This window comes from Poecilia formosa, unplaced genomic scaffold (assembly GCF_000485575.1).
Source record: "Poecilia formosa unplaced genomic scaffold, Poecilia_formosa-5.1.2 Scaffold53, whole genome shotgun sequence".
Lineage (NCBI taxonomy): Eukaryota > Metazoa > Chordata > Actinopteri > Cyprinodontiformes > Poeciliidae > Poecilia > Poecilia formosa.
This window is the reverse complement of record NW_006799992.1, coordinates 470,602-483,869: the sequence shown is the minus strand read 5'-3', so window position 1 is coordinate 483,869 and position 13,268 is coordinate 470,602. Positions and strand designations below refer to the sequence as shown.

Below are 13,268 nucleotides of genomic sequence, written 5' to 3'. Positions count from 1 at the left end.
ATGTAAACGTAAGATGACATTTTGCCTTTAGAAGCAAAAAGTTAAGCTTAAGTTAGGCATTGTGGTGTGCAAAAGTCTTGAGTCGCTCCTTTTATCTGACTTTCTGTGATCAGTAAATATTCCAGTCAAGTTCTTATTTTTAAGTTTCTAATGCCTATAAGTTGAGTTTTAGTTTATAATTTAATATAATTTCATGACTATTTGTTTTTTGTTGTTATTTTTATTAACGCTAAAAACTTAGATATATGGTTGCTGCACTATGATTTGATCTGTTAGGATCTCATATTCAATTCTGTGACTCTTGCTAGTTAAGTGACAAGTGATGATTTTTATTTATTTTTTTTTTTTTCCATCATTTTGCTCACCTTTTATTATGTTTTTGTGCACTGAAGTCATGTTTGAGTTTGGCTATCTGCACGTCATCAAGACAGAGTCATAATCCTGCTGACAAATGTTTGAAGTTACCTAAATTTAAATGTTAATTTGTATAAAATAACATAACAGGTCATATGAGGACATCAGGGAAATGTTTTATGTTTGTTTACCAATCTCTTTCCACAGTTCTCTGTTCTGTGTTGAGTGATTTTATCATGTTGCTTAATTTAAAACTTGTTTCACAAAAAAAACATTTGAGTCAGGTTGTCGGTACCAGAAAATGACACAAATTTCTTTCATTCCAAAAGACAATAAGCCAACTTTCAAATAATCTCAGTTCGTGGTGGATATCATCTAAGGCCAGACATTTTTGCTAAATTTTTAAATAGTTAATTAAAGGAAATAAAAAAAGCAGAGACTGAAACATCCTCAAGAGACTACTGTACAAGAAAGTCTGGTAATTAGAAAATATATATATATATATATATATATATAGCCAGCTGTCAAATGAGTGCAAAATTAAATGAGTTGGATTAATTTAACAGAAGTTTGTAAAGACGAAAGTTAAAATCTTTCTGAAAGGAGGAGTGCTGGTGGAAGATTAAATTATAGCTTCCTTAGAAATTATTATTCCTTAGAAATACAACGCATTTAGTTAAAAGTTTAAAAGCAGAAAGGTAAGTTAGTGAAATACAAAAGGAGTATTGTTCTTAAACTTCAGAGAAAAATCTAGTAATGACAACAGAAGGATTTATTAGATCAGCCGAGAGAAGATTAAATCAAAACCCAATATTTTTTCAATTAACGCTTTTGTTGTGGAAATATTTTACTAAAGCAAAAAGACACAAAGTTAGCGAATTTTAGTTGTGTAAAGCAAAGTCAGAAGGACAAAGAAATGACATTTTCTACAACATATCGAGTCGCGTCGGCCGTTTTAACAATAAGCGACAGAACAAGACATTCAGCAGAAAACATGAAGGGCAAAAACTGAGGGAAACCTCAGAGTTAAGCAAGAGAAAATAGATGGTGCTATAGTAATGCTAACTGCTTCAAATGTCAACTCCATATTCGTTTTCTTTTACTTTTAGGTTAATGGTAAATTTCAGCTTCTGTTCAAGTATGAAAACTATGATTAACGTTGTCCTTATAATTCCTACGGACAAATCTGGATCCACTAAAATCAGCAGGTCAGAGCTTCATAAACACCAGAGATCAGTAATTGGAATCACACTTCTGATCGGCGCGTCTCTACTGTAACTAGATATTTCTTAGGTTTTGGTAACGCTTCTAGACATTGCCTCTAATGAAAGGGTTTTTGTTTTTTCATTTGGATAAAAACCAAAATGCTAGCTTCAATACAGATGCAATAAATTGCGCGTGAACACTCACCTCTCTGTGCGCTCGCCACTCTGCAGGTTGAACAGCAGAGAGGGGACAATCTTGTCCATGTGCTGGGGATCCCAGATATTAGCCTGCAACTCATCATTCACAGTCTTCCTCACCACGCCCTGCAGGCCTTTAATCCCCGCCATCCGAATCCTGGTGGCAACATTTACACATGACAGAAAGCCCTTAATAGTAACAGAGTATAAAAAGAGTTCCAGTTATAGCACTGTGTATTTTTATCTACTTTTTGATTAGTTATATTTAAAAAGGCATCTATTTTAAAAATGAGTTCGTAATAGAAAAGACTTGAGGCAATTCTAATCTAAAAAAAAAAAGAAACTTTCCACTTAATCTAAAAACAGCACTTTGTGGATATTTTTGTCTCCAGAGAGCAAACAAAGCAACTATTTACATACTTGGTACGGATGTCGGGGTCCTCATAGTTGGAATGGCACATCTCACTGAAGCGGGACACAAAGAAGTCGTAGCTGCGGTGGTACGACGGAGTGTCCTCTTCTATATTGGCAAACTTCACAAACTGAAAAAGAAAAATGGCAGAAAACTTGTAAATTACTTTTAAATCATATTGACAAACCAAAGTTCGTCAAAAGAGTTTTCATTTAGCCGAAGTCAAACTGTAGCTACGTAACTAATCTAATTAGGAGTGAATAATGCAGAGCGGAGGGGGAGCTCTCCCACTGGGCTGGCAAATGTCAGCAAAGTCAACCGGCTGACATTCAGCTTCAAAACATCATCAAGTTAATAAATTATCAACTGGATTTTTTTTTTTTAAATCAAGCTGGATACTAAGGGTACTTGATGTGATGATTAAATGAGGAGCCGCCACCAACGTAGATAATAATAACAGATAATAAAATCTTATTAAAAACACCATCTGGATTAGTGGGAAAACTGAAAAAAAAAAAAACAATGTTTAAAAAAGAAACAAAAAAAAACTCATTAACCTACTTAAACATTAACGTCTGGAGAGGTTTTTAAATTACAGTAAGTATCCAAATCGATGACTGCTCTGATGGGTGATTCTTGAAAGTGATCCAGCAGCTGTTAATATGAAGCATCTTCCAGGTATGAAAGTGGAACATATCTGATCAAAAGCTTTAATCGATAGTTGTTAAAAAGGAGGAGAGATTATAGTGATTTTTGTCGCAATTCCAGGTAACACCAGGAGAAATAAAAACCTGCGTCAAGCACTGTTCAGAACAGAGCAGTGAAATAAAAGAAGCTAACCATTAAGGTCATGACGGGAGCTTAATGTGTGAAAAACAAGACATCTGGAGCCACGTTTGGACATGGACATTTATCAAACTCTTTGATTGGTCTCCATTATGACAGTGAAGTTTCCATATCTCATCAGTCTGCAAAGCTTTGCACTTGAAGTCTATAGCTAATTTAATTTCCTTTATGTGCTTTCTGCTGGCACGGCCAGTGCTGACTGCTGCTCCCCACACAAGAGGAAACTCATCACTCTTTCTTCCCAACGTTCTGTGCTGAGCTCTGATCTTTCACAGTACACATCTCTTGAGGTTTATATGTCTTACCCTTTGAAATTTCAACATGAAAAGAAATACACACTGAATCCACTGAGATGAATCTGATGCTGCAGGATGTCTTTGCTGATTTCTGCAAAAGCTATGGGTCATTATATTATCAGGCAGCTTTGTACTGTATATTTATATGTTGAATGTGTTATTGGTGGAGAGTAACATGGCAGAAATATTGTATTTTTTAAATAAAACTACAATTTCATCTTAACTTCCCAATTTAAAAACTCAGGAAATCAGGATTTTTAACAGTTTGTGCAATTTTGTCAACATTTTTTCAAGTGCGTTTGATATTTAATACATTATGACAGGAGTTGAAATGCACTCAATCTGGAACCGCTTTTCTAACTCAAATTCATGTTAGTTCAGCTGAGTAACAACTACAACACCACCACCCAGTCGCTACTGTTATGTAGTGACATGTGCATTGTTGTTACATAATAAGAAACCTGCAGAAAATACAGCACATGTAACGCCAGATATTCTTGAAATTTAGTTGCTTTGCTTTCACTGCCTTGTTTCCAACTCTGTTTAAGTTGGAAACTTAAACAGAGTTTAACCATTCTTCTCAATCCAAGCAACTTAAATATAAGCTTATAACTGGATCACCAATCAAGTAATCCCGAGTTTTAGCACAGTGACCAAATGTAATTTCAATGGTAACCTGATTTTAAAATTCTAATAGCACTAATAGCAACTAACCACTGGACATTTCACAAAAACTATCAAAAATAGTTGTTGTAAACTACTTTAATAAAGTAGTTTACAACAACTATTTTACTACTACTACTAAAGTAATAGTAAAAAAAATTGGGAAACATGATGAAAATAACACTGATAATATAACACTCAATAATACACTCAAAGCACATTAACTACAGGCATTATATTGAACATGTGTGGATTGTGAAAGTACCATTAATCAAACCAAGTTAAATTCAAGTAGCCTTAAACCACTTCATCCAATTTTCTTGCAGTAGAGGAATTTTTAATGTGTGTGACGCATAAGTTCCTTCACGACATTAACAAATATAAAACAAGCTGCTAACTGTGTCATTACTGTCTTCATCCAGAGTACTTACAGAGTTGGTTCCTAGGATCTGCAGGTTGGGTTTGTCAGACTCCAGCAGCTTGCGCACCATCTTGAGGAAGCTCTCCACAAACAGGTTGATGCTCTGGCAGTGGCAGGCCATCAGCAGCTGGTCCAGGGCTTCCATGGCTATACACACATATCTGAATAGGGGAAAAAAAAAGAGGAAGGGGGGGACATGTTTCACTTTCTAAAAAACGGAACCTTATTATTCCCAAGGAAGCAGGTGCACTTTTTAGTTTGACACTTTTTAGTGACAGGCAAGGTTATTTTTTGCAGTGAAAATCAAAGTATTACAGTCCTAAACAAACATCACCAACATTTGAATCAGGTGTGGACTGAACAGACTGATGACTAAGGGTTTTATGTGTTTACAACACATAAAATCATCTACATGCATCACCAAAGAGATCTTCTTAAGCTCTTTGATGAGTTCTGATTTTGTCTAGAGATCAGTGATATAAGAGGATTATAAATGTAACACATGCCTTATTACATCATGGCGTGGCTATCTGAAATTCTTCCTAGAATTGCACAATTTGAGCTTTAATGAAGATAAAGATAAATCCTGTCCAATCCTAGCCAAATTATTGGAACGTGAAAACTGTTAACATTGGTTTCAGAGCAGAGAAAATGGAAAAGAAGTATTATTTTAAACTCAAAGAAGAAAGAAATTGAAGCTTACCCATATCTATGCCGGGCCACATCCCGCGACAGCCTCTCAGACAGGTAGGCCCCGATACGGTCCAGTTTCTCTGGAGCTGACAGGGCATAAAATGTCAGCTTCTCCATATTGGCCTTGACCAGTCCATCCTAGGGGTGTCATGGGAGGAGACAGAAGGACCAGAGGTAACCAACATGAATAATAATTAGGACGTTTTACTCTATATAAGGATAAATATCCATGTTACTCTTACGGCAGAGTAGATATTTATGCTGTAGGCTTCACTCCAAGTCAATTTCTGTGTTTTAAGAAAAAATAATCCGACAGAATGTCAATATAAAATGTAAAAATATATATATATATTAAAAAAGGAAACCGTTCTTCTCATTCCAAGCAACTTAAATATAAGCTTATAACTGGATCACCAAGTTTCCCTTTTGCTCTCCCCCTATGACCTACTTCACCGCTCTTTACTTCGGCCGAGGATGGAAGAGAGCTAAAAACACACCGAGTCCACTGAGAGTCTAATTTTAAAACCCAAAACAACTCAAAGTCACAATCCAGATGAGAGGAAAAATGAAAACAATCTAGTCCAACTTTATAAAACCAGAAGTGGTTTATAACTGTGTTTGGAGCACGAATTAAATAGGAAATATACAGCTCAGCCAGCCAAAAGGATATTATTTATTTAATTATGATTGGTCATAATCAGAAAAACCAAAGACTGTATAATATATTCTTGGCTCTGAGTCAGCTAGCGTCTTGATATTACTAGTATTATTCCTTGACTATATATTATTTTCAGCTCTGGCCTTTTAAAATTCAATAAAACGAGCATAACAGCAAACATACAAAGGACCAATAAAAACCAGTGAACTGAAATCTGTTAGGTTTGTTTATTTATCTGCAAAGCACAATGAGCAGAGTCAATTTAAAATGTAATAACTTGTTTTCATGCACGTTATTAAACTAACATCCTGAGGTAAAAGGTGGATGAAGATGAAGGAATATTGTCACTGCACTTGTGGGATGGAAACATTTAATGCTCATATTATAAACTGGAATTGCTAACTGAAGCTAATCACATCTATGCTGTTGGCATTTTTTTTGTACCAACCACTCACTGCATACAACATAAATATAATCCAATTCTTCTTTCCACAAACAAAACTAGGTTAGTTATTTGTACTTCTCCATTTCTTTCTGAAAATTTCAGGCATCTGAAAAGTGTTTGAGTTCCTCAAACTCAACAATTAAGCTGTTCTCTCCCCTATGGGACTGCAAACATTTAGGTTTTGCAAAATGAAACAGTTCAGTGTTTATTTGTAGTCCTTTTTCATAATCTGATGCATCTTCTGGAACTGAACACCAAATTTGTTTCTTGCAGGCAAAATTCTTGGAACTGTGGCAAATTGATGCATTTATCACAAGCCAGAGACTTGAAATAATATACCAGATATTGTTCACTTTAAGCTATTTCAATACTAGCTGTCTACAGCAAAAATGAAGAACCTTTCCAATAAGTTTGGAGAGGAAACTTATTGGAACTTATGTTCTTTAGAGATTTTTATAGCTTAGTCACTGCAGAAAATGAAATAACAGCCTATAGTAACCTGACACCCAAATAAACATTGACAATATCATAAATTTAAGATTTTTATTTTGAAGCGTAAGTGCTTTGCAAACAGCTATTATAGGTTCTCCTGATTCAACAAAAGCAAAAAGGGAGCATTAGCATTATTAGCCGACTGTGCTTTTTATGTTCTGCAAATAAGGTACAGACTTCTAATCGGATTTATTTGTGAAATCAGCACAGAGTAAAAGCCTTTTGCCTTCTCTGAAACACTTGCTGCCCGAGATCTTAAATCTAACAGGCAGTTATGCTAATCCAGCTCAAAACAGGCCGTCTAAAATGCTAAAAACTGTCAAAAGCTTTGGTGTAAATAGAAATGGAACACATAATTACTCCCGTCACCAACAGTTATTCTGTGGAAACCGTGGAACAGTGTAAATGTGCTGACAGGCGACCATGTGCTTGCACAGTCAGTAACGTATTAGAATAAACATTCGAAAATAGCTCAATTTGTTCGAGTTTCCTGGATCACCATTAGTTACAGCAGCTTGAAACCAAACTTAGAAACTATTTTTGGGGCCGCAACATGCAGGTGCACAGCTTTATGCACCCAAAAATGGGAACTAAAGTGTAAAATATGTTTTCATGCAGCTGTAGCAGAACTTCTTGGCATATTTAAAAGACAAAGTGGGTTGTTGCACTTGTAATGCAGCTTTAATGAAAAGTTTCCTTTGCAATTTAAATCGGCCTCTTCATCTCCACCAAAATGAGTTTTCTTTATGAGTCATCGGAGTCAGATTCAAGTTAATCAAAGGAAATTGTAGCAAAGAGGAGGAAGCAGAGGAGGATACAGCTATGCATGTTCATGCATTTTTAAATCCTTGGTTCCTGCCGCTTCATTACTCTTCCTAAATCAAGGAAATTATATTTGGGCTTGCTAAATATTCACTTGGGAATTTAAAAATATTGTCAAATCTGGGGGGGGGTGGAGTATTCTTTTACCGGCCATTAGTCACAACTTTAATGGGTTAAGAAGCTCTAACAGATTTCTATGGAGTACCTTGAAAAAGTGTTGCTACTCCTTGAATTGTTTCACATTTTGTCACCTTCTGACCACAAATTTAATGGATATTTTTGGGATTTTATGTGAGAAAACAACACAAAATAGTGCAGAATTGTGAAAAGAAAGGAAAATGACATGTGGTCTTTATACATTATGGATTGGACTTTGACTAGGCCATTCTAACATGAACATCCTTTGATTTAATTGTTCCATAGTCACTCCGGCTGAATATTTTGGGTTGTCGTCTTGCTGGAAAGCATATGTTCTGCCATGAATAATAAATTAATTAAAAACCTGGTATCTATTAAATTCCACTTTACAATTATGCACTACTTTGAGTTGCTCTATCACATTACGTCTCCATAAAATACACCAACGTTTGTGGCTGTAACACAACAAAATGTGAGAAAGATAAAGGGGTATGAATACTTTTGCAACGTACTCTATCCAATCACAACATGACAAGGACATCAGGAGAAAGCATCAGAAAAGAAACAGAGTGCCAACGATGTTTCTCACCTCCGGATCCTCTGGGAAGATGTTGTCGACCAGTCTCTTGTACCGAGGCCTGAGTGCCCCGCAACAACCACAAACCCCTGAAAGAGAAGCAGACAAAGAAACAGACATGACCAATTAGACCTGTATGAGAAAAATGCAATAAAAGTGGCGGCTCATTTTACACACATCTTTCCAAAAACTGCTCCACTTCCCCCCACAAATAATACAAAAGTAATAAAGTCTCGTGCACTCCAGGGATACGCTTAGAGACAAGTCAAACGGCAAGCCTGTTATCTTTGACTCTGATTCATTTAAACCACTGAAGTGATATGACCAACTTCATTCACAGTAAGGTTGGAAAACTAACAACAGTGTTTAATGAAAAGGCAGAGGCACAATCTGCTGCAAAAGGGAGCCAGTGAACCTGTCAGCAGCTGCAACACAACTGCAGCTATTAAAATAATAATGCACCCACTGAAAAAGTTGACATACTGCAAAAGCAAGATATGCAAAGACAGGTTCAGTGTAACTAAACACATAAAAAAAATCAACAGGAACAGATACACGCAGCCCATCAAAAACAGTCTTGAATCGTGCAACACACCCACAACATGAGGAAAGATGGGGGTTTTTCACATTTTACATTTGAGAGACAAACTAGACACCCAGACAGAGCTGAATTCTGATTGGCTGGGAGAATTCAGCAGTGGTGAGTCATAAGCACAGGCAGGGAGAAGGAAGATATGAAAAAAAGGGATAACCTCCAAAAACCCCACAAATGAATGCTGTATCCATTTTCAGGTAGATTAAAAAAAATCAGACATCCAGCATGCAAGTTTGAGAGCCTTAAAACCTAATGGAAAAAGTAGGTTGTTACCCCATCAGCAGTGGAGTCGAGTGATAAGGGGTATGATAGTCTGACACTTCATACAGGCAAAGGGGAAAAAAATTGTGCAAGGCAAACAACACAGACAGTAATTCTTTGATTATTTTCATATAAAGTCAAACATTTATCTACTTCTAATTAATGAAAACAGATTTATTACAGCTTCCATTACATAAACTGATGCCCTTCTCACTAATGTGACAGCAAACCTCATTGCGAGAGCACCCTGACCCATCATTAACAAGATTACCAGCAGCCCAATTACCACTCCACTGAGACAGCAAGCTGCATCCAGCCTCCAGGAAGTCGACTCAACAACACTATTCAGATTTTCACAGAACCCCCCCTGAGAAACTTTCAGGCTCCACGCTTTAAACTAACATAGATAGTTTTGCGGCTCACGATAAGCTGCGCTTTATGAAACACCCAGACTCAAACAGAGGCGAGATTTCCCAGACCAGCTGTCAGCTGGTGCCATTTGTCCCAAAATCTCAGTATTTATATCCTCGATAAATAACCAACAATCTGTGCGTGTCTAATGCACATCACAGAATAAATATCTCGGAGTTGCACAAAGAACAGCCAACGGCGCTCTTCTTTCAAAAAGTTTTCACAATATCCTTAAACCGTAAAATGGTACTAATAAAAATCCTGACATAATAAATGCCTATTTTATTACATTAGGAGACCTGGCGGCATGAGACCATATTTTAGACCTTTGCAAAGAGGTACAGTCTTCAAAGTAACATTTATTTAAACTTACTGATGTAAGCACACTTCCCAACTGACTAATAAAGTATCAAAATAATAAAATGTTATAAATAACATAGGAATACTTAAAATATTGTGTAAAGACAATAATGCCTGAGTCTCGTCTGGTTACCAATAATCTACACCACGACAAAGAGGAATCCGTGAATCTCCCGTGGCAACCATTCAGGAGTGGCTAAAGGCTTGGTCATACAATGCACCGTTTATTTAAGCAAAGCTCCTCCTTGGAGCTGCAGTCTCCAGCCGAGCTTCCATCCCACAGAGCATCCCTCCCCCACGCCTTCAACACTCAGCCCCTTCAGACTAGCGGCAGTCGCATTTAGCAAACACCTGATCAAACAAACTTCTTCTCAGTCCAACGCTCTTAAGAATGGTTGTAAATGGCGAAATGGAGAAGGATTGTTGTGATGATATGTTGAAGGCAGTGTGACGGAAAGAGCAGGAGCTTCTTAAAGAGACAGGCGTCAAATTTCTTTTAAGCCATGTTTGACATTGCAGTATTTTTATAACAACTGAAGTTAGCGTAGTTACTTGATTGTGCTATAAGGTAACACTGCGAGCCTAGAAGACACACAATACTCGCTCTTTAATCATTGAGTGAAACTGAAAAAGAAAAGCACCTTTTACATATTTACTATAAGAGTTTTTGAGTTTCAAGCTGTTTTTTTGTTCACAGCAGGAACTCCACAGCAGAAATTGTGTTGGGGCTTATCTCAAAGAGCTGTGCGTCTATTCATAGCATTTCTCCTCCATCACTTCAAACACTAATAAACCCTCTGCAACCACTTCCTCTTCCTCTCTCTTTCTCTCTCTCTCTCTCTCTCTCATGCTTGCAGTACTGGACTGGGGCTTGAGAGTAGGAGTCACTGATGAATTAATGAAAATGCGGCAGGTCCCTGGTGCGGAGTGGAGAAGAAGGGGACAGTTGAACACAGAGAAACACGGACCAGGCCGTGGTAGGGGATAAACATGAAAGTGTGATTGGGGAGGTGGATTGAAATGAGTCACAGATTAGTGGGACTTACTGTACCTTCCCCATCCAGCACAAATCTGTCCTGTCCCGTCTGCTCGCTGGAGAGAAAATTAATTTTTCGAAGGTGTCAAACTCAATTTCTCCGGGTTGAAGGTTTAACTGTCGTAAAGTTAAACTTGTATAAATTCAACGGTCCTATGGACATGGTAATTGATGAGATGTTTCATAAAACTTTGCTGCACAGCAAACATTTGCATTTCCACTGCTGCTTGTTGATGTAGGCAAGTTATTACTCAGATAATGGCCTGAGTTTTGCATGTAACAGTGCGTCCACCATGTGTTTATTTTGCCAGGCTATGTGGAGGGCTAATTGTAAAAAAGCCTGTAAGGTTTTTGCAGCATGGCTCATTATAATGTGTGTTTGCTAAAAATTGACTCATTAGGAGAGAAAAAAAATCCTGCAAGTTCAGCTGGTGGACAAAAAGAAAAAAAATAAGGCAAACTGTTTTGTGTGGCTGGTAATGATGGGTTGGCGTGGAAGGGAGCACAACAAGGTGGGTGGACAAGGATTCGCATGACAGTGATAAGAACCACACATACGGGGGGGGAGGGTGTGCCTCATGACAGCCACCTATTCTGCACAGCAAGCTGACCGACTCATACGGGCGACACACCAAGCTCCTTCACGCCTACATGGACCCTCCTGAACAGCATAATTATAACCACAGAAAATAAACATGGTGGCACACAGACAGAATGAGTCACCGATAAAAAAAAAACAAATAAAAAAAAAAACCCGTAGATAAAAAGTTGATGGACATCTGTGGACCATCAGACTCAGAAAACTTTCTTACATGGATGAATATATAGCAGCTTGCAAAAGTATCCCAGTTCCATAAACTTTTCTACATTTTTTAACTTTGTATCCTCAAATTTATGCACATTTTACTGGGACATTATGTGGCACAACGCATTGTATGAATGTGAGATGCAAAAAGGTGCTGAATTGGATTTCAAACTTTTCACAAATAAAAAATGTGGACTGCATTTGTGCTCAGCCTCCCATATGCTCATACTCCCATATAAAGTGTGATGCAAACCAGCTACTTTTACATGACTTGTAAAATGAGACGTACGAATAAAAATCTCAATCTCCACAAATCTTTTAGGACATGACTCTACCCGTTTTGCACTTCGAGACATAGAAATCCTTCTCTTGAAGTATCCATTAAGGCTTCTTCAATTTAGCACCATCCATCTAGATCACAGAACTGACTAGAGGGGCGCTGAATATGAAATATTTTGAAAATTTTCCACTTTATCCTCCCACTTTAAAACGGTGTACCAATTTGTGTTGGTCTAACACATAAAATTTCATGAAAATACACACTACTTTGTTACTGCAACATGTGTGATGTTGCAGCATCCCCTACAATCACCAAGCCAATCACAAATTTATTTTTATCCTCAAAACAATGTGCGGGTACATTAAGAGATTACACTCTCCAATTTCCCCTGGATGTCAGCTTAATATTTTCACATTAGACTAAAACACAGGGGAAACAAAATGAAGTGAGAGAAAACAAAGGGAAATAGATGGATAGATTTTCAAATATTTAAACTTACTGTTTTGCATGTATCCTGTCATGTGCTCCATGTAGAGTTTTGCACGACACACTCACTTAATATTCACAAAAATACAAAAGCAAAATATAATCCATCACCTCCATAAATATACATCACTTTTTCAAAATTATGACAAAGCATACTGCCCTTTAGGGCTGTCATTACGTAAGAGCAAGGGAGGGGGGAAAGAGTAATGTTTGTGCTATTTTTACATCTTCAAACATCTTCAAAGGGTGAATTTGAGCACAAAAGAGATCCTTCAAAGTCAGGATGGAAAATGAGACAAAAGAACAACAGAATGCAAGCGAACAAACAAAATTAATGAGCAGAAGCTGATTTGGCAACAATGAGCACAGAAGCTGTTGCTGAGAGTTTGGGAAAGCTCGAGTATCACAGAGAGTGGGTTGGCAGTATTACAGGAGCATGACACAGGCTAAGAAATGAGATATTTTTTTTTTTATAAGCGTGTGCCTCGAGGGAGCGTCAAGAGAGTGACACAAATTCGAATTCGGTGAATATTTATGACATCATCAATCAATCCCTCCTTATTTCGGTCAGAGTTATAGACTCTTCGGGACATATACCCAGTACACACACGTCAAGCCAATGAATTACGGAGCAGTGAGACAAAGTCGGAGCAAACACTCCGTCCTGTGTGGGTGGCAGCAAACACAGCTGGTATAAAGAGACCAACAAGCTGGTGTCCAGCAAATTCTCAAGACATAAAGCCATGCTGACACACACTAAATCAGGGCTAGATAAGGCAAACTACATTGCAGAACTTTGTTTCTTTTTATCTGC

The 13,268-nt window shown here is 37.4% G+C and overlaps 1 protein-coding gene across 4 annotated transcripts in view; it reads right to left on the bottom strand.

The window, feature by feature from the left end:
• Nucleotides 1–13,268, bottom strand: part of efr3bb (EFR3 homolog Bb (S. cerevisiae)) — a 28,115-nt gene that overhangs the window by 10,619 nt on the left and 4,228 nt on the right. For all 4 annotated transcript variants that reach the window (XM_007552843.2, XM_007552842.2, XM_016671931.1 and 1 more), the window contains 5 exons: nucleotides 8,233–8,309; nucleotides 5,099–5,226; nucleotides 4,406–4,556; nucleotides 2,178–2,299; nucleotides 1,765–1,914 (listed from right to left, as the gene is read on the bottom strand). In XM_007552843.2, coding sequence (XP_007552905.1) covers nucleotides 1,765–1,914; nucleotides 2,178–2,299; nucleotides 4,406–4,556; nucleotides 5,099–5,226; nucleotides 8,233–8,309 — 628 coding nt within the window. The remainder of the gene's footprint in view (nucleotides 1–1,764; nucleotides 1,915–2,177; nucleotides 2,300–4,405; nucleotides 4,557–5,098; nucleotides 5,227–8,232; nucleotides 8,310–13,268) is intronic.